The sequence below is a fragment of the Lolium rigidum genome, chromosome 5 (assembly GCF_022539505.1).
Source record: "Lolium rigidum isolate FL_2022 chromosome 5, APGP_CSIRO_Lrig_0.1, whole genome shotgun sequence".
Lineage (NCBI taxonomy): Eukaryota > Viridiplantae > Streptophyta > Magnoliopsida > Poales > Poaceae > Lolium > Lolium rigidum.
In genome coordinates this window covers 246,362,788-246,383,950 of record NC_061512.1, presented here as the reverse complement: position 1 = coordinate 246,383,950, position 21,163 = coordinate 246,362,788, and the positions used below count along the sequence as shown (strand labels likewise).

The 21,163-nt window shown below is 43.7% G+C and overlaps 1 protein-coding gene across 1 annotated transcript; it reads left to right on the top strand.

Annotated features, from left to right (window-relative positions):
* Window positions 1–15,790: 15,790 nt before the first annotated feature.
* LOC124653147 lies at window positions 15,791–18,064 on the top strand. The gene has a single exon (XM_047192210.1). It carries the CDS (start codon window positions 15,823–15,825, stop codon window positions 17,719–17,721), a length of 1,899 nt encoding a protein of 632 aa, XP_047048166.1. The 5' UTR covers window positions 15,791–15,822; the 3' UTR covers window positions 17,722–18,064.
* Window positions 18,065–21,163: the final 3,099 nt, after the last annotated feature.

Genomic DNA, 21,163 nt, shown 5'->3' with positions numbered 1-21,163 from the left:
TGTTAATAGGTTAGTTCCAGAAAATGCACGAATATGACATAAAGTGTGCATAAAACATGTAGGTAACATCAATAATGTGGCATGGAACATAAGAAATTATCGATACGTCGGAGACGTATCAGTAGTCTACCCCTGGACTATGGGTCCATAGCAGTAGCTAGATGGTTGTCTTCTCCCCATTGTGCTTAATTGTCGGATCTTGTGAGCTGCCGAACATGATCAAGATCATCTATCTGTAATTCTATATGTTGCGTTTGTTGGGATCCGATGAATAGAGAATACTTGTTATGTTGATTATCAAAGTTATGTCTATGTGTTGTTTATGATCTTGCATGCTCTCCGTTACTAGTAGATGCTCTGGCCAAGTAGATGCTTGTAACTCCAAGAGGGAGTATTTATGCTCGATAGTGGGTTCATGTCTCCGTGAATCTGGGAAGTGACAGAAATCTCTAAGATTATGGATGTGCTATTGCCACTAGGGATAAAACATTGGTGCTATGTTCAAGGATGTAGTTACTGATTACATTACGCGAATACTTAATGCAATTGTCTGTTGTTAGCAACTTAATACTCGGAGGGGTTCGGATGATAACTCGAAGGTGGACTTTTAGGCATAGATGCATGCTCGGATAGCGGTCTATGTACTTTGTCGTAATGCCCAATTAAATCTCACAATACTCTTCATAATATGTATGTGCATGGTCATGCCCTCTTTATTTGTCAATTGCCCAACCGTAATTTGTTCACCCAACATGCTCGTTTATCTTATGGGAGAGACACCTCTAGTGAACTCGTGGACCCCGGTCCAATTCTCTATACTCGAAATACAATCTATCGTAATACTGTTCTACTGTTTTTCTGCAAACAATCATCATCCACACTATACATCTAATCCTTTGTTACAGCAAGCCGGTGAGATTGACAACCTCGCTGTTTCGTTGGGGCAAAGTACTTTGGTTGTGTTGTGCAGGTTCCACGTTGGCGCCGGAATCTCTGGTGTTGCGCCGCACTACATCCTGCCGCCATCAACCTTCAACGTGCTTCTTGGCTCCTACTGGTTCGATAAACCTTGGTTTCATACTGAGGGAAAACTTGCCGCCGTACGCATCACACCTTCCTCTTGGGGTTCCCAACGGACGCGTATTGTACGCGTATCAAGCTCTTTTTCCGGCGCCGTTGCCGGGAGATCAAGACACGCTGCAAGGGAGTCTCCACATCCCAATCTCTTTACTTTGTTTTTGTCTTGCTTAGTTTTATTTACTACTTTGTTTGCTGCACTAAATCAAAACACAAAAAAATTAGTTGCTAGTTTTACTTTATTTGCTATCTTGTTTGCTATATCAAAAACACAAAAAAATTAGTTACTTGTTTTACTTTACTTAATATCATGCATGTTTTTATTTCACTAGTTAAGCATAATGGAAAACAACAAAAATATGAGAGATCTTTATGAACTTTATCTTGAATTAGGACATGATGTGTTTGAAGAGAGAATTAAAAAACCCATGGAACTTTATATGTATGCTAATGGGAATGATATTACTATGAATGCTTTGAACACCATTGTTGCTAATGCTATGGAAAATTCTAAGCTTGGGGAAGCTGGCTTTGATGAGCATGATCTTTTTAGTCCCCCAAGCATTGAGGAGAAAATTTTCTTTTATGATTACAATATGCCTCCTATATATGATGATAGCCACTTTGTTGAATTTGCTCCCACTACAACTAATAAAATTGATTATGCTTATGTGGAGAGTAATAATTTTATGCATGAGACTCATGATAAGAATGCTTTATGTGATAGTTATATTGTTGAGTTTGCTCATGATGCTACTTGAAAGTTATTATGAGAGAGGAAAATATGGTTGTAGAAATTTTCATGCTACTAAAACACCTCTCTATGTGCTGAAATTTTTGAAGCTACACTTGTTTTATCTTTCTACGCTTGTTGCATTATGCTTCTTGAACTTGTTTATTTACAAGATTCCTCTTCATAGGAAGCATGTTAGACTTAAATGTGTTTTGAATTTGCCTCTTGAAGCTCTCTTTTGCTTCAAATACTATTTCTTGCGAGAGCATCATCAAAACTGCTGAGCCCATCTTAATGGCTATAAAGAAAAAACTTCTTGGGAGATAACCCATGTGTTATTTTACTACAGTACTTTGTCTTTATTTTGAGTCTTGGAAGTTGTTTACTACTGTAGCAACCTCTCCTTATCTTAGTTTAGTGTTTTGTTGTGCCAAGTAAAGTCGTTGATAGAAAAGTTCATACTAGATTTGGATTACTGCGCAGAAATAGATTTCTTTGCTGTCACGAATCTGGGCAAAATTCTCTGTAGGCAACTCAGAAAATTATGCCATTTACGTGAGTGATCCTCATATATGTACGCAACTGTCATTCAATTTGAGCATTTTCATTTGAGCAAGTCTGATGCCTCGATAAAATTCGTCAATACGAACTGTTCTGTTTTGACAGATTCTGCCTTTTATTTCGCATCGCCTCTTTTGCTATGTTGGATGAATTTCTTTGATCCATTAATGTCCAGTAGCTTTATGCAATGTCCAGAAGTGTTAAGAATGATTATGTCACCTCTGAACATGTTAATTTTTATTGTCCACTAACCCTCTAATGAGTTGTTCTAAGTTTGGTGTGGAGGAAGTTTTCAAGGATCAAGAGAGGAGATGATACAATATGATCAAGGAGAGTGAAAGCTCTAAGCTTGGGGATGCCCCGGTGGTTCACCCCTGCATATTCTAAGAAGACTCAAGCGTCTAAGCTTGGGGATGCCCAAGGCATCCCCTTCTTCATCGACAACATTATCGAGTTCCTCCCCCGAAACTATATTTTTATTCCATCACATCTTATGTGCTTTTCTTGGAGCGTCGGTTTGTTTTTGTTTTTGTTTTGTTTGAATAAAATGGATCCTAGCATTCACTTTGTGGGAGAGAGACACGCTCCGCTGTAGCATATGGACAAGTATGTCCTTAGGCTCTACTCATAGTATTCAAGGCGAAGTTTCTTCTTCGCTAAATTGTTATATGGTTGGAATTGGAAAATGATACATGTAGTAAATTGCTATAATGTCTTGGATAATGTGATACTTGGCAATTGTTGTGCTCATGTTTAAGCTCTTGCATCATATACTTTGCACCCATTAATGAAGAAATACATAGAGCATGCTAAAATTTGGTTTGCATATTTGGTCTCTCTAAGGTCTAGATAATTTCTAGTATTGAGTTTGAACAACAAGGAAGACGGTGTAGAGTCTTATAATGTTTTCAATATGTCTTTTATGTGAGTTTTGCTGCACCGGTTCATCCTTGTGTTTGTTTCAAATAACCTTGCTAGCCTAAACCTTGTATCGAGAGGGAATACTTCTCATGCATCCAAAATACTTGAGCCAACCACTATGCCATTTGTGTCCACCATACCTACCTACTACATGGTATTTCTCCGCCATTCCAAAGTAAATTGCTTGAGTGCTACCTTTAAAATTCCATCATTCACCTTTGCAATATATAGCTCATGGGACAAATAGCTTAAAAACTATTGTGGTATTGAATATGTACTTATGCACTTTATCTCTTATTAAGTTGCTTGTTGTGCGATAACCATGTTTCTATGCATGAGGCTTGCAACTTGTAAGATATAATTTACATGATACATATGCTTTATTACTACCGTTGACAAAATTGTTTCATGTTTTCAAAATCAAAGCTCTAGCACAAATATAGCAATTGATGCTTTTCCTCTATGGAGGACCATTCTTTTACTCTTTTTGTTGAGTCAGTTCACCTATTTCTCTCCACCTCAAGAAGCAAACACTTGTGTGAACTGTGCATTGATTCCTACATACTTGCATATTGCACTTATTATATTACTCTATGATGACAATATCCATGAGATATACATGTTACAAGTTGAAAGCAACCGCTGAAACTTAATCTTCCTTTGTGTTGCTTCAATGCTTTTACTATGAATTATTGCTTTATGAGTTAACTCTTATGCAAGACTTATTGATGCTTGTCTTGAAGTACTATTCATGAAAAGTCTTTGCTATATGATTCACTTGTTTACTCATGTCATATACATTGTTTTGATCGCTGCATTCACTACATATGCTTTACAAATAGTATGATCAAGGTTATGATGGCATGTCACTCCAGAAATTATCTTTGTTATCGTTTTACCCGCTCGGACGAGCGTAACTAAGCTTGGGGATGCTGATACGTCTCCGACGTATCGATAATTTCTTGTGTTCCATGCCACATTATTGATGATATCTACATGTTTTATGCACATTTTATGTCATATTCGTGCATTTTCCGGAACTAACCTATTAACAAGATGCCGAAGTGCCGCTTGTCTGTTTTCTGCTGTTTTTGGTTTCAGAAATCCTAGTAACGAAATATTCTTGGAATTGGACGAAATCAACGCCCAGGATCCTATTTTGCCACGAAGCTTCCAGAAGACCGAAGAGGAGACGAAGTGGGGCCACGAGGCAGCCAAACCCTAGGGCGGCGCGGCCCCTGCCCTGGCCGCGCGGCCCTATGGTGTGGGCCCCTCGTGCCGCCTCCTGACCTGCCCTTCCGCCTACTTAAATCCTCCGTCGCGAAACCCCCAGTACCGAGAGCCACGATATGGAAAACCTTACTGAGACGCCGCCGCCGCCAATCCCATCTCGGGGGATTCAGGAGATCGCCTCCGGCCCCCTGCCGGAGAGGGGATTCATCTCCCGGAGGACTCTACGCCGCCATGGTCGCCTCCGAAGTGATGTGTGAGTAGTCTACCCCTGGACTATGGGTCCATAGCAGTAGCTAGATGGTTGTCTTCTCCCCATTGTGCTTAATTGTCGGGTCTTGTGAGCTGCCGAACATGATCAAGATCATCTATCTGTAATTCTATATGTTGCGTTTGTTGGGATCCGATGAATAGAGAATACTTGTTATGTTGATTATCAAAGTTATGTCTATGTGTTGTTTATGATCTTGCATACTCTCCGTTACTAGTAGATGCTCTGGCCAAGTAGATGCTTGTAACTCCAAGAGGGAGTATTTATGCTCGATAGTGGGTTCATGTCTCCGTGAATCTGGGAAGTGACAGAAATCTCTAAGATTATGGATGTGCTGTTGCCACTAGGGATAAAACATTGGTGCTATGTTCAAGGATGTAGTTACTGATTACATTACGCGCAATACTTAATGCAATTGTCTCGTTGTTAGCAACTTAATACTGGAGGGGGTTCGGATGATAACCTCGAAGGTGGACTTTTTAGGCATAGATGCATGCTGGATAGCGGTCTATGTACTTTGTCGTAATGCCCAATTAAATCTCACAATACTCATCATAATATGTATGTGCATGGTCATGCCCTCTTTATTTGTCAATTGCCCAACTCGTAATTTGTTCACCCAACATGCTGTTTATCTTATGGGAGAGACACCTCTAGTGAACTGTGGACCCCGGTCCAATTCTCTATACTCGAAATACAATCTATCGCAATACTGTTCTACTGTTTTTCCGCAAACAATCATCATCCACACTATACATCTAATCCTTTGTTACAGCAAGCCGGTGAGATTGACAACCTCGCTGTTTCGTTGGGGCAAAGTACTTTGGTTGTGTTGTGCAGGTTCCACGTTGGCGCCGGAATCTCCGGTGTTGCGCCGCACTACATCCCGCCGCCATCAACCTTCAACGTGCTTCTTGGCTCCTACTGGTTCGATAAACCTTGGTTTCATACTGAGGGAAAACTTGCCGCTGTACGCATCACACCTTCCTCTTGGGGTTCCCAACGGACGCGTGCTGTACGCGTATCAGGGCTCCGCTGTAGCTATGTGGTTCATCTCTCCCCCATGTACCTCAATACAATAATCTCATGAGCTGCTTTACATGATTAAGATTCATATGAGTTTTGTATCACTATTCATCTATGTGCTACTCTAGTGATGTTATTAAAGTAGTTTTATTCCTCCTGCACGGTGTAATGGTGACAGTGTGTGCATCCGTGTTAGTACTTGGCGTATGCTATGATTATGATCTCTTGTAGATTATGAAGTTAACTATTGCTATGATGGTATTGATGTGATCTATGCCTCCTACATAGTGTGAAGGTGACAGTGTGCATGCTATGTTAGTACTTGGTTTAGTCGTGTTGATCTTTCATGCACTCTAAGGTTATTTAAATATGAACATTGAATTGTGGAGCTTGTTAACTCCGGCATTGAGGGTTCGTGTAATCCTACGCAATGGTGTTCATCATCCAACAAGAGTGTAGAGTATGCATTTATCTATTCTGTTATGTGATCAATGTTGAGAGTGTCCACTAGTGAAAGTATGATCCCTAGGCCTTGTTCCTAAATATCGCTATCGCTCGCTTGTTTACTCGTTTCACTGCGTTACTACCGCTGCGTTACTACCGCTTGTTTACTCGTCCCGGGCAAAGCACTTTTCTGGTGCCGTTGCTACTACTTAATTATACCACCCGTATTTCACTATCTCTTCGCCGAACTAGTGCACCTATTAGGTGTGTTGGGGACACAAGAGACTTCTTGCTTTGTGGTTGCGGGGTTGCATGAGAGGGATATCTTTGACCTCTTCCTCCCCGAGTTCGATAAACCTTGGGTGATCCACTTAAGGGAAAACTTGCCGCTGTTCTACAAACCTCTGCTCTTGGAGGCCCAACACCGTCTACAGGAAAAGGAGGGGGCGTAGACATCAAGCTATTTTCTGGCGCCGTTGCCGGGGAGGAAAGGTAAAAGGCACTCATACTCCGGTTCCAGGTAGTACTTTTCTGGCGCCATTGTGTTTGTGCTCGAAGCTATTTCATTTAGATCCTGCAATTGCAACTTTTTGTTTCTTGTTTACACTAGTTAGGCATAATGGAATACAACTATGAGCTTTTTGATTTATTTCCTAAGTTAGGACATTAATTGTGTGATGCGAAAATTAAAGAACCTATGGAGCCTCAATTGCATGCTAGTAGCAATATTATTGGTATGAACACAATCACTGCTAATGCTATGAATAAGTCTAAGCTTGGGGAAGCTAGTTTCTGTGATCTTTTTGGCTTCCCATCTTTAGGGGAAAAAATTTGTTCTGATAATGCTTTATCTCCCATATGCGATAACTCTAATAATGCTTGTGATATTTTAAATCCACCTACTGCAAGTACTTCTTTCAAGATACCCATGAAAATTATTGAACGTGTTATGGATAACCGCTATAAAGGGGATGGAACTGTCCATCCTGGGGATCATTTACAGTTTTTGCATGAATTATGCGGGTTATTCAAGTGTGCAGGTATCTCTATGGATGAAGTGAAGAAGAAGCTATTCTCTTTCTCGCCGACTGGTAAAGTGGCGCATTGGTATAAATTGTTGGAGAATAGTCATTCTCTTGGTTGGGAGGAAATTGCATCTCTCTTTTATTCTAAATTTTACCCTCCTCATGAAGTGCATATTGATAGGAATTATATTTATAACTTTTATCCTCGTGATGGGGAGAGTATTTCTCAAGCGTGGGGGAGATTGAAGTCACTAATGCTCAAATGTCCCATTCATGAGCTCTCCCGTAATGTTATTGTTAACAATTTTTATGCGAGGCTTTCAGGACATCACAAGGACTATCTGGATGCCTGTTCGGAGGGATCTTTCACAAGCAAGGAGGTTGAAGCTAGGTGGGATCTTCTTGATCGGATTAAGGAGAACGCTGAAGGATGGGAGAACAATGAAGGTAAAGAGTCAGGTATAAATTATGATTATGAATGCATTGAAGCTTTTATGGATACCGATAAATTTCGAAATATGAGTGCTACTTATGGTCTTGACTTTCAAGTTGCTGCAAATCTTTATAAATCCTTTGCTTCTCATTTTGAATTGCCTAAGAAGAATTTTGATAAGTATCATGAACCTTTTAAAGAGGCTTGCATGAAGAATGAAATTGGTGTTAATAATTGCAATAAGCATGCTCAAACTCCTAAGAATGCTATTTCCTATAAGCATGTTAATTTTTGTGGAATGCATAGACCTTGTGGAATTAATCAAGCCAAAGATGAATATTGCATCCATCATAATAATGAAAAAACTAGGAAGTGGCTTAGGGCTCTAGATGATCTTGGTAAAAAAGTTTGTGCCCTCTATCCTTTTATTTGTGAAGTTTGCCATGAAGTGGGTCATTTTAATTTTCAATGCTCCTCCAATGATAATTTGAACCCAATGAGTGCTGCAAATTTGTATTGTGATGATGAAATTACTCCTAATCAGTATGATGAACTTACTTTATTTTTGGGGTGTGAAGAACTGTCGAGAAAAATCTCTTTGTTACATATGAGTGATCTTGATATTGATGATGTCCTGCATGGGTGTTTTTCTTATTGCATTGATAATAGCCATACAAATACTTACATACAAAATATTTTAGAAGATGACACCTTGCCAAAATATGATAGGACCGTCGTGTGTTTTGAACTAATTAATGAAAAGGAGGGATCCTCCCAAGTTTCTTCTATTGTTTCTAAAAGTAAATCAGGTTATGCGGACAAGCCACCCTTCAAGCCTCTTCCTCCTAAAGAAGGAAATGAGGAGAAGGAAGAGAAGAAGAAGAAGAAGGGAACGAAGAAGAAGATGAAGAAGAAGAAGAAGAAGAAGGAGAATAAAAAGAAAGAGGTAACGGCGTATCCCCGCGTGAATGAGATAACGCTAAGTAACCGTAAGTATGTTGCTCCTAATGATTATTGTGATAATGAATCTAAATATGATGATCTTCCTATGCCCTTTACATACATTAGCGATCATGATTTGAATGAGCACACTACTTTTGATATTGCAAATCTCTGGGAAACTAATTCTGAAAATGATGATGATAATAATTGCCATAGTGTCAGTGCTATCCATGCTTCCTCCCATAATAATATAGAAAGCTCTAAGCTTGGGGAAGAGGTGTTTGAAAATCCTTTTGCTACTGATCATTATGTGTTTGATACATCTCCTTCTAATAATAATGATGGTATGGTCATAGATAAACCGACTGTGAAAGATAACTATTCTATTTCTTATGATGACACTGTGCCTCCGATCTTTGATGATTATTATAAAGAATGCTATGATATAGGTTATAACTACCCTTATGAAACTTGTCATAGTCATGATTGGATTACCAAAAACAATTCTTTTAATATGCAACTTGTTTACCATGTTCAAATTCTTGATAATAATCTTGCTCCAATTACTATTAATGAGAATAACTCTTCTTATGCCAAAATTAATGATACTTCTATGCATATGAACCATGATAAGAATGTTTTAAGTGATGGGTATATTTTGGATTTCATCAATGATGCTACTGAAAGTTATTATGAGAGAGGGAAATATGGTTATATGCATCTTAATAATATTAAGTTTCCCCTCTCTATGTTGAGAATCTTGAAGTTACTCGTGTTTTATCCTCTTATGCTTGTCACTTGGTTCTTCATGAATTCATTTGTGTACAAGATTCCTCTGCATAGGAAGCATGTTAGACTTAAATGTGTTTTGAATTTGCCTCTTGAAGCTCTCTTTTGCTTCAAATACTATTTCTTGCGAGTGGATCATTAAAATTGCTGAGCCCATCTTAATGGCCATAAAGAAAGAACTTCTTGGGAGATAACCCATGTGTATTTTTGCTACAGTACTTTGTTTTATATTTGTGTCTTGGAAGTTTTTTACTACTGTAGCAACCTCTCCTTATCTTAGTTTTGTGTTTTGTTGTGCCAAGTAAAGTCGTTGATAGTAAGGTTCATACTAGATTTGGATTACTGCGTAGAAACAGATTTCTTTGCTGTCACGAATCTGGGCAAAATTCTCTGTAGGTAACTCAGAAAATTATGCAAATTTACGTGAGTGATCCTCAGATATGTACGCAACTTTCATTCAATTTGAGCATTTTCATTTGAGCAAGTCTGGTGCCTCAATAAAATTCGTCTTTACGGACTGTTCTGTTTTGACAGATTCTGCATTTTATTTCGCATTGCTTCTTTTGCTATGTGGGATGGATTTCTTTGTTCCATTGACTTCCAGTAGCTTTGAGCAATGTCCAGAAGTGTTAAGAATGATTGTGTCACCTCTGAACATGTGAATTTTTGATTATGCACTAACCCTCTAATGAGTTGTTTCGAGTTTGGTGTGGAGGAAGTTTTCAAGGGTCAAGAGAGGAGGATGATATACTACGATCAAGAAGAGTGAAAAGTCTAAGCTTGGGGATGCCCCGGTGGTTCATCCCTGCATATTTCAATAAGACTCAAGCATCTAAGCTTGGGGATGCCCAAGGCATCCCCTTCTTCATCGACAAATTATCAGGTTCCTTCTCTTGAAACTATATTTTTATTCGGTCACATCTTATGTACTTTACTTGGAGCGTCTGTATGTTTCTTGTTTTTGTTCTTGTTTGAATAAATGCTTGTGTGGGAGAGAGACACGCTCCGCTGGTTCGTATGAACACATGTGTTCTTAGCTTTTAATGTTCATGGCGAAGGTTGAAACTGCTTCGTTAATTGTTATATGGTTGGAAACAGAAAATGCTACATGTAGTAATTGGTATGATGTCTTGAATAACTTGATACTTAGCAATTGTTGTGCTCTTTTTTAGGCTCTTGCATCATATACTTTGCACCTATTAGTGAAGAAATACATAGAGCTTGTTAAAATTTGGTTTGCATGAGTGGTTTCTCTAGAGTCTAGATATTTTCTAGTGAGGTGTTTGAACAACAAGGAAGACGATGTATAGTCTTATAATGCTTGTAATATGTCTTTTATGTAAGTTTTGATGTACTAGTTTATGCTTGTGTTTGCTTCAAACAACCTTGCTAGCCTAAGCCTTGTATCGAGAGGGAATACTTCTCATGCATCCAAAATACTTGAGCCAACCACTATGCCATTTGTGTCCACCATACCTACCTACTACATGGTATTTCTCCGCCATTCCAAAGTAAATTGCTTGAAGTGCTACCTTTAAATTTCTATCCTCTACCTTTGCAATATATAGCTCATGGAAAAAATAGCTTAAAAACTATTGTGGTATTGAATATGTACTTATGCACTTTATCTCTTATTAAGTTGCTTGTTGTGCGATAACCATGTTCCTGGGGACGCCATCAACTACTCTTTGTTGAATATCATGTGAGTTGCTATGCATGTTCGTCTTGTCTGAAGTAAGGGCGATCTACCACCTTATGGTTAGAGCTTGCATATTGTTAGAGAAGAACATTGGGCCGCTAACTAAAGCCATGATCCATGGTGGAAGTTTCAGTTTTGGACATATATCCTCAATCTCATATGAGAAAATTAATTGTTGCTACATGCTTATGCATAAAAGAGGAGTCCATTATCTGTTGTCTATGTTGTCCCGGTATGGATTTCTAAGTTGAGAATAATCAATAGCGAGAAATCCAATGCGAGCTTTCTCCTTAGACCTTTGTACAGGCGGCATAGAGGTACCCCTTTGTGACACTTGGTTAAAACATGTGCATTGCGATAATTCCGGTAGTCCAAGCTAATTAGGACAAGGTGCGGACACTATTAGTATACTATGCATGAGGCTTGCAACTTGTAAGATATAATTTACATGATACATATGCTTTATTACTACCGTTGACAAAATTGTTTCTTGTTTTCAAAATAAAAGCTCTAGCACAAATATAGCAATCAATGCTTCCCCTGCGAAGGGCCTTTCTTCTACTTTTATGTTGAGTCGGTTTACCCATTTCTCTCTATCTTAGAAGCAAACACTTGTATTAATCGTGCATTGATTCTTACATACTTGCTTATTGCACTTGTTATATCGCTTTGCATTGACAACTATCCATAAGATATACATGTTACAAGTTGAAAGCAACCGCTGAAACTTAATCTTCCATTGTGTTGCTTCAATGTCTTTACTAAGAATTTATTGCTTTATGAGTAACTCTTATGCAAGACTCATTGATGCTTGTCTTGAAAGTACTATTTATGAAAAGTCTTTGCTATATGATTAATTATTTACTCATTGCATTAACATTGCTTCGAATCGCTGCATTCATCTCATATGATTTACAATAGTATGATCAAGATTATGTTGGTAGCATGTCACTTCAGAAATTATCTTTTTATCGTTTACCTACTCGAGGACGAGTAGGAACTAAGCTTGGGGATGCTGATACGTTTCCAACGTATCTATAATTTCTGATGTTCCATGCTTGTTTTATGACAATACCTACATGTTTTGCTTGCACTTTATATCATATTATGGAATTTATTGGACTAACCTATTAACAAGATGCCACAGTGCCAGTTTCTGTTTATTATGTCTGTTTATTGCGAAAAAGGCCCAAAAACCAAAGTGCTCGAAAAATCCGGAAAAATTACGTAAATTCTATTTCGCCGGAAGACTCACGGAGCCGGAAGGGCAAGCCGTGGGGAGGCCCAGGGCCTCCTCACCATAGGCCGGCACGGCCTGGAGGGTGGTCACCCCACCCTATGGTGTCGTCGCCTCGGGACTCTTCCGACTCCGACTCTTCGCCTATTTAAGCCGTCGTGACCTAAAACTTCGACACCAATAGACGAAACTCCAGAAAGACTCCAGGGGCGCCGCCACCGTCGCGAAACTCCAATTCGGGGGACAGAACTCTCTGTTCCGGCACCCTGCCGGGACGGGGAATTGCCCCCGGAGCCATCTCCACCGCCGTCTTCACCGCCATCTTCACCGCCATCGCCGCCTCCATGATGAGGAGGGAGTAATCCACCCCGAGGCTGAGGGCTCCGCTGTAGCTATGTGGTTCATCTCTCTCCCATGTACCTCAATACAATAATCTCATGAGCTGCTTTACATGATTGAGATTCATATGAGTTTTGTATCACTATTCATCTATGTGCTACTCTAGTGATGTTATTAAAGTAGTTTTATTCCTCCCGCACGGTGTAATGGTGACAAGTGTGTGCATCCGTGTTAGTACTTGGCGTGTGCTATGATTATGATCTCTTGTAGATTATGAAGTTAACTATTGCTATGATGGTATTGATGTGATCTATGCCTCCTACATAGTGTGAAGGTGACGAGTGTGCATGCTATGTTAGTACTTGGTTTAGTCGTGTTGATCTTTCATGCACTCTAAGGTTATTTAAATATGAACATTGAATTGTGGAGCTTGTTAACTCCGGCATTGAGGGTTCGTGTAATCCTACGCAATGGTGTTCATCATCCAACAAGAGTGTAGAGTATGCATTTATCTATTCTGTTATGTGATCAATGTTGAGAGTGTCCACTAGTGAAAGTATGATCCCTAGGTCTTGTTCCTAAATATCGCTATCGCTGCTTGTTTACTCGTTTCACCGCGTTACTACTCGCTGCGTTACTACGCTTGTTTATCGTCCCGGGCAAAGCACTTTTCTCGGTGCCGTTGCTACTACTTAATTATACCACCTGTATTTCACTATCTCTTCGCCGAACTAGTGCACCTATTAGGTGTGTTGGGGACACAAGAGACTTCTTGCTTTGTGGTTGCAGGGTTGCATGAGAGGGATATCTTTGACCTCTTCCTCCCTGAGTTCGATAAACCTTGGGTGATCCACTTAAGGGAAAACTTGCTGCTGTTCTACAAACCTCTGCTCTTGGAGGCCCAACACTGTCTACAGGAAAAGGAGGGGGGCGTAGACATCAATAGTATCATATTATCATTATATTTAATGTTTTGTAGAATCTCAATGCAAATGTGTGTACATAATGTGTTTGCCATTAAGTTTTCTAGTTTTACGTGCTATGATACTATATCATATCATGATACCACTCTCATCTCTCACCTCATTAATTGGTGTGCCACATCAGATTTTTGCCAACATGGCATGCATGATACTACTTATGATACTCCCATTGTGGCTAGTCTAAAACATCTTCAAAACTTTTCGGAGCTTCAAAGGACATTTTGGTCTGTCATGCGATCCAATAGTCCCATGTTCGGCGTCCCAAGGCCATCCTCACTTGACAGAGTTTCTTGCAAGCGTCGGACGTAATGCATTGGTGATGTGGCGAGTGGTAGGCCAGCCGTGTCATGACACAGGGGGCAACACGGCTATTTTCTTTGTCATTTACATCGTCGCCAACCTCTGGTCTAGTAATGGCACCACATGTTTCCTAGGCGGGCGTTGGGAGGCGTCTCGTCGCGATGGAGACGTGGCGTGGCTGGATAGAGCCAGCGTTAATGCGTTCCATCGCGCCTCGCCTTCATCTGATGTTAAATATGGGTGCACACTCTCGCCTCATCCAAAACCCTAGCACCAAGTACCATAGCAGTCGTCATGTTGAGCCACCGCGTGCCGAAGGCGCGGCCGTAGACGGATTTGGGCGCGATAACCTCACCATCACCTAGTCGTTGGCCTTGTAGTGTGTTGGGTACCTAGCCCTGATGGACATGCGCTTGCCAAGTAGCAGCGGATGGCGATGAACGGCGTGGCCATCTCGCTGGAGCCCATGGTGGGCAACGACGAGGGGTAGCAGGAGACCCACAACCACGGATGCACGATGTCAGGGTGCCTAACGTGGCGGCCCATGGGTAACGACGGTTGGTGGGCCAACAACTTCCAGGTGTGATGGGAGGAGGAGTTGTCGCGTCCCGACACACTCATCGGGCTGATAGCACAGTACAACGAGCCGGGGTGCCACCTTTTATGGGTTGTGCCAAGCTGCAACCTGGAGGTTCTCCTCGATGAGATCTAGTAGGGCGACCCCCGGCTGGATATGCCAATGTCACTACCAATCCGGTGGCTTACCAAGGAGACGACGACGTCTAGCTCCTCCTCGTTCGGGCCGCTGTGGTCCACTACGTCCATCTCTCGACGTACGCCTCTCCTACCCCGCACCCAAACGCGAGGACAAGGAGCAGTTCGAGGCGCCAAACGTCTTCCTTTGTCTGCCGAAGCCGATGGAGGATACACCGTGCTTCAACGCGGTGTGGATGGAGTTGGTGAACGACCACATAGCTTGGGAGGCAAGCCACTCGTAACGACAATGCCATACCTAGCGCCGTCGTGAATGACGAGCCCGGCTAGTGCCGGAAGAACGAAGTCAACGACGACAACTCCTGGTACTTGGAGTAGTTTTGTTTAGTTTAGATGGATTTCATTGAAACCATACTCAAGTTTAAATTAAAAAATCAGTTATCTTTTAAATTTAAGTTTTTCAAAAAATTGTTAGGAAGAGGTGGCTAATAAGAGTGGGCTCCAAACGTGACAGTACCTATGGCAGCGAAAACTGGGCAAAGAACCGGCGTGGGCGGAGATGTAGGGGCCGGGGAGGAAATGGCCAAGACCACCACCACGTTGTCGCGGCGCGCAGGCAGACCTGAGGAAACGACGGAGATGTATGTAGGCGGAACCACGCCAAAATCACCGGGAAAACGAGGGAAACGCACCGCCACACCAGACGAGACGACACGAGAAGCAGACGACGGCCCCCTTGTTGTTGTTGCTGCCGTCCGCCCGTCCGCCCGCCCGCTGCGTCCGGTCCGGGTTCCAGCTCACGCGCACGCTCGCACGCTGCCTGCCAGCCAGCCCAAGTACCCCCGTCCCTCCGCTCCGCAGAAAACCGATACCGAATTTACTCCCCTACCACCGTTCCCTCCCCGCTCCTCTTCCTCCTCCTCCAATCCCTCTCCCCATTCGGAGGAGGCAGGAAGAAGAAGCAGCCCCGCCGGCCGGCCAGCCGCCGGACGGGACACCCCCCGTCCCGTCCCATTCCGGCCCGGCGGCAGGGGAGGGCCAGCCCGCCCGCCCGTTGACCACCACCGCACCATACCACACCCCCCGCCGCCACCCAACATGGACGACCTCAAGCAGATCCTGGCGCGCCCGATCCAGCTCTCCGACCAAGTAATCAAGACCGCCGACGAGGCCTACACCTTCCGACAAGAGTGCACGGACCTCAAATCCAAGGTCGAGCGCCTCGCCGCCCTCCTCCGCCAAGCGGCCCGCGCGGACCTCTACGAGCGCCCAGCCCGCCGCATCTTCGACGACACGGAAAAAGCCCTCGACAAGGCCCTCGCCCTCGTCGACAAGTGCCGCGCGCACGGCCTAGTCCGCCGCGTCTTCACCATCATCCCGGCGGGGTCCTTCAAAAAGATGTCCAACCAGCTCGACAACTCCACGGGGGACCTCTCCTGGCTGCTTCGCGTGTCCGCCTCCACCTCCTCCAACCCCGACGACTTCGACGACGCGCACATCGGGCTGCCCCCCATCGCGCAGAACGAGCCCATCCTCTTCCTCATCTGGGAGCAGATCGCCGTCCTCTACACCGGCGACCTCGACGCGCGCGCCGACGCCGCCGCCAGCCTCGTGTCGCTCGCCCGCGACTCGGACCGCTACTCCAAGCTCATCATCGAGGAGGACGGGGTGCCGCCGCTGCTCAGGCTCGTCAAGGAGGGCCGCCCCGAGGGGCAGGAGAGCGCGGCCCTCGCCATCGGCCTCCTCGGCCGCGACCCCGAGTGCGTCGAGCAGATCGTGCTGGCGGGGGCGTGTGCGGCGTTTGCGAAGGTGCTCAAGGACGGGCCCATGAAGGTCCAGGCCATGGTGGCCTGGGCTGTCTCTGAGCTCGCTGCTAACCACCCCAAGTGCCAGGACGCCTTCGCGCAGCACAACGTCATTCGCTTGCTCGTCGGGCACCTCGCGTTCGAGACCGTCCAGGAGCACTCCAAGTACGCCGTCACATCCAAGTTGTCCATACATTCCGTCGTCATGGACAAGAAGAACATCAACGGCGGTGCTGTGCCGGACTTGCTCTCTGCCGGCGCTGGCTCCCAGAGCAAGACCGAGATGCACAGCCTCGTGATGCAGTCCACCATGGCCACGACATCGAACAACCTCACCAAGAGCATCGGCAGCAACGGCGGATCCACCGGATCCAAGCAGCACAACTCCACCTCGCTCTCCGGATCCGCCGCCAGGGGCAGGGACCTGGAGGACCCGGAGACGAAAGCCTACATGAAGGCCAACGCCGCGAAAGCCCTCTGGCAGCTCGCCAAGGGCAACGCGGCCATCTGCAAGAGCATCACCGAGTCGCGGGCGCTGCTCTGCTTCGCCGTCCTCCTCGAGAAGGGCGAGGGCGAGGTGCAGTACAACTCCGCCATGGCGCTCATGGAGATCTGCGCCGTCGCCGAGCAGAACTCCGACCTGCGCCGCTCCGCCTTCAAGCCCACCTCGCCCGCCGCGCGCGCCGTCGTCGACCAGCTCCTTCGCGTCGTCGACAAGGCCGACTACGACGACCTGCTCGTCCCCTGCATCGTCTCGCTCGGCTGCCTCTCCAGGACCTTCCGCGCCACCGAGACCCGGATCATCGCGCCGCTCGTCAAACTCCTCGACGAGCGGGAGGCCGACGTCTCCCGGGAGGCCGCCATGGCGCTCACCAAGTTCGCCTGCACCGACAACTACCTGCGCGTCGACCATTCCAAGGCCATCATCGAGGCCGGCGGCGCAAAGCATCTTGTTCAGCTCGTCTACTTCGGGGAGCAGGCGGTGCAGCTCGCCGCGCTCACCCTTGTGTGCTACATTGCGCAAAGCGTCCCTGACAGCGAGGAGCTGGCGCAGGCGGAGATCCTCACCGTGCTCGAATGGGCATCCAAGCAGGCCTACATGATGCAGGACCCGACCATCGAGACCTTGTTGCCGGAGGCCAAGATCAGGCTCGAGCTCTACCAGTCCAGAGGCGCGAAAGCCTACTACTAGCGGAGCCCGCTGTCTTCTTCTTTACAATGTCCGAGCACTGTATATACACCGATCGAGCGGCTTCTATGTATACTCTGGCTCAACCCTTTTTGATCCCGAACATGGCGAAGGCCGATGTTGCATCTTTGGTTGGTTGGGTTCTCGATACATGGATGGAGGTAATTTTGTTTCAGATGTCCTGGATGGGAGAGGGGGTTTGTAGGCGTGCGCGCGCGTACATAACTTGGGTTGCTTTGTGGTGGCATAGTTTTGGGAGATTAATTAGCATCGTGTACTCTCTTTGGTCTAATGATGTATCATGTATATTACATTTTCACCTTTCTATCAGAGAAAATTTCATGAATCCCCAGTGCCTTACATTTTTCTTCCATATGACCTCATGGTTTGCTTGACTGTTTCTGCAATTATGCTATATTGTCCAGTTGATGTATGCAACAAAAGTTGAAGTACCTTCTCATGCTCGAGAAGCAGTTATAGGCTCTAATTGCGTCATCGTTCAACTGCAGCAGAGATTCATATTAGATAACTAATCAATGCCCCAGGTACATTTTTTCATCTGCATATCTTCATAGCATTATGACCAGAATTGTTTCCTTTTCCCCCTTATGTAATTGCGTCATCGTTCAACTGCAGCAGAGATTCATATTTGATAACTAATCAATGCCCCAGGTACATTTTCCCATCTGCATATCTTCATAGCATTATGACCAGAATTGTTTCCATTTCCCCCTTATGTTTACATATATAAACCCTCTTCGAGCTGGTCAATCTGTTTCGGTACTCTCTAGGTATGGTCATTTTAGCTGTTTATTATGTCTGTTTTTTGCATGTGGCATCATTATAATCTTCTTCCATCTGTTCAAATCATATGCTGCTCTAGGCTGTCTATTTTCATGACAACATACAGTTAGGATCAAGGTGGACAAGAAACCGAAAAGTAGAACATTTTAGGACAACATTTAGTGCTTGCCTGCCTTCATCTTGAGGGCTGATTTTCAGTCGAATCAAAGCCAACAACTGGTAGAAGTACTGTTCCTAAAGATTTTGCTATACACAAACTAACAAGGCTGCAATCTGACCCGCACTTTGTGCTCTCAGGTGCAGGTGCACCCTATATACTCCAAAAATGTAGTAATTTCAAATAAAGTAAAAAAAAATTGAATCCTTTTGGGAATGAAAGATAATTCAGTATTGTACTCGTATAAAATTGTTTGGGCAAGAAATGATTCACATTGACTTCACCCAAAAAAAACAAATCTATGATGAATATAGCGTGAATAGTACTTTAATATAGGACCTTCAAGTCTTTTTTTTCACCCAGGAAACAAGAGAAATTATTCCATGGTGAATCTTTCGTATACGAGTACAATACATGATCATCTTTGATTCCTAAAAAGATTTGAATTTTTTTGACCTTTCTCTGAATTACTAATTTTTTTTTAGTATAGGGTGCGCTTGCTCCCAGGTTCACCAACGTATTTTCCAGTTCCGGCTGCAATCTTCCTGCAGTAATGTATGCTCTCTGTCAGGCCTCTTAAGAATTAGGCAGGATCCTTTCGTCCAAGCAACATAGTGGTTTAACCCAAAGTTGCAATTATTGCATACTACATCGAACTGTGGTGGCAATTTGAGAAATTACATTGGCGTGTTGATCTATATTTGGAAGAACAAATAAAAAGGATAATCTTGATGGTATGAATTTAGATATGTAATACAGTTGAAAATCAAACCTAGGTTAGCCACGGTTCACGGGTTGAGCCATTTTTGTCAGCAATGTACCCTGTAAATTGTTAATTAGTTCAACTGGACGAAGTTTCTTTCAGCCGGAAGACAACAAGCAATGTACAGATATTTAATTAGCTCTTTATGTCTCCTTTTGCATGTGTATATGAACCTGTTGCATCTTCCTATGCATGGTTCGTACCCTCCACATTATTTCAGGAATGGAAGGACTCTATTGTGGCATTGCGCTTTCTGTATGCAGTACCACATCGGCGGTCTCGATTTGGAACTTCCATGCGTATGCATTGTGATCTAGCCAGCTTGATCTTTGTAGTTTTCCTATCATGATGATCCCCGTTTTGGAGCATCAGCCATGTTCAGGTATGAATACTGCTGTTGTCATTTTGGTGCATCCATCCCGTTTGGATCTCGGCCTGGTTCCATGATTCGGCTCTGATGTTCCCTTTCCTCACCAGGCAGGTCAGGCCCCCTTCTGCATCCGCACAATAACAGCTGATGGGGGTCCTCCCTACATGGTACTAACCAATGACTCCATTTTCAGAAGCAGCAGCAGCTGAATGTGTAGGTGGTAATGCGATCGACCACCATGTGGTGCTGTCTTCTACGTGGTCCAGTTCGTGCTGCACTGCTGCGTGTTCATTCATCTCAAGCATGGTTGAATGGTTGCTGGCTGTGGTTCTCATTGATCGCCTCTTGTGTTTAGCCTGTCAAAGTTTGCATCATCGCTGTTACTTATTTATTATATGCAGAGGATGGAATTTTTGGTGTTGCGGTTGGGAACAAGACCGATTCTCTTGTGGATTAGTTGGTGAGTGCTGCTGATGGATTGATTGGCTGGGTTTGGTCCTTGGTGTGTTTGTTAATTGAGCTGGTAGGTTTAGGCTGTCTGCATCTGATTGTTCAGTGACTTGTTGAGTAGTACTATATGTGTGAACTGGGCGCAGGCTGGGACAAGGTCGACGATGTGCCTACAACGATCTTCAATCATGTGTATTTGAGTTAGCTGTCATACATACTCAATGTCCATCCGCTGTTAAGAAAAAAACAGCATGATGTTCTTAATTTATTTATTTAGAGGATGGTCATCTAAACATGCATGGCTCCTCTAGATGGGACATGTGAGATAGGGACACGGCTATAACTATTATTAACCAAATGACGATACATCTTGGATTTGAATCTGTCTTCACACTATACCTTCTATAGTTCTATCCTATGGGTCAGTTGATGATCTATTGATTTATATGAAATGTCAGCAAACATTCTGAATGGTTATCATTTATATTTTATAAGCAAAGTATTATCTTGATCTTTCTGGTCAATCCTATTACTCGTTTTTTTTAGGGAAGCTGTTTTTTCCTATTTTTGAGCAAAATCTTCTCATTTTCCAGTAAGACTCGGCACAAATGGACCAAAACTGCAATCCAAGGGCAGCAGCCATGTGCCCATTGTCTCTCTTTTTCTCATGACGGGTGTCTCGGGCCAGCGGCATTGTTGTTCTCTTTGTTTCAAATTAAATATAGTTTACTAGTTTGCAAATAATGCAGGGTAATGATGTGATTTTGAAATAAGGCCAAGGGCATGACTTCTGCCACCGTGGGTGCCTCGGCCAAAGGATTGACCACTATGCAGGGGTTCGTTCCTCTTGCCGGCGTCTCTTGGTCCTGTCCTCTTGCTCTGTCCAATGTCATGATTGGGC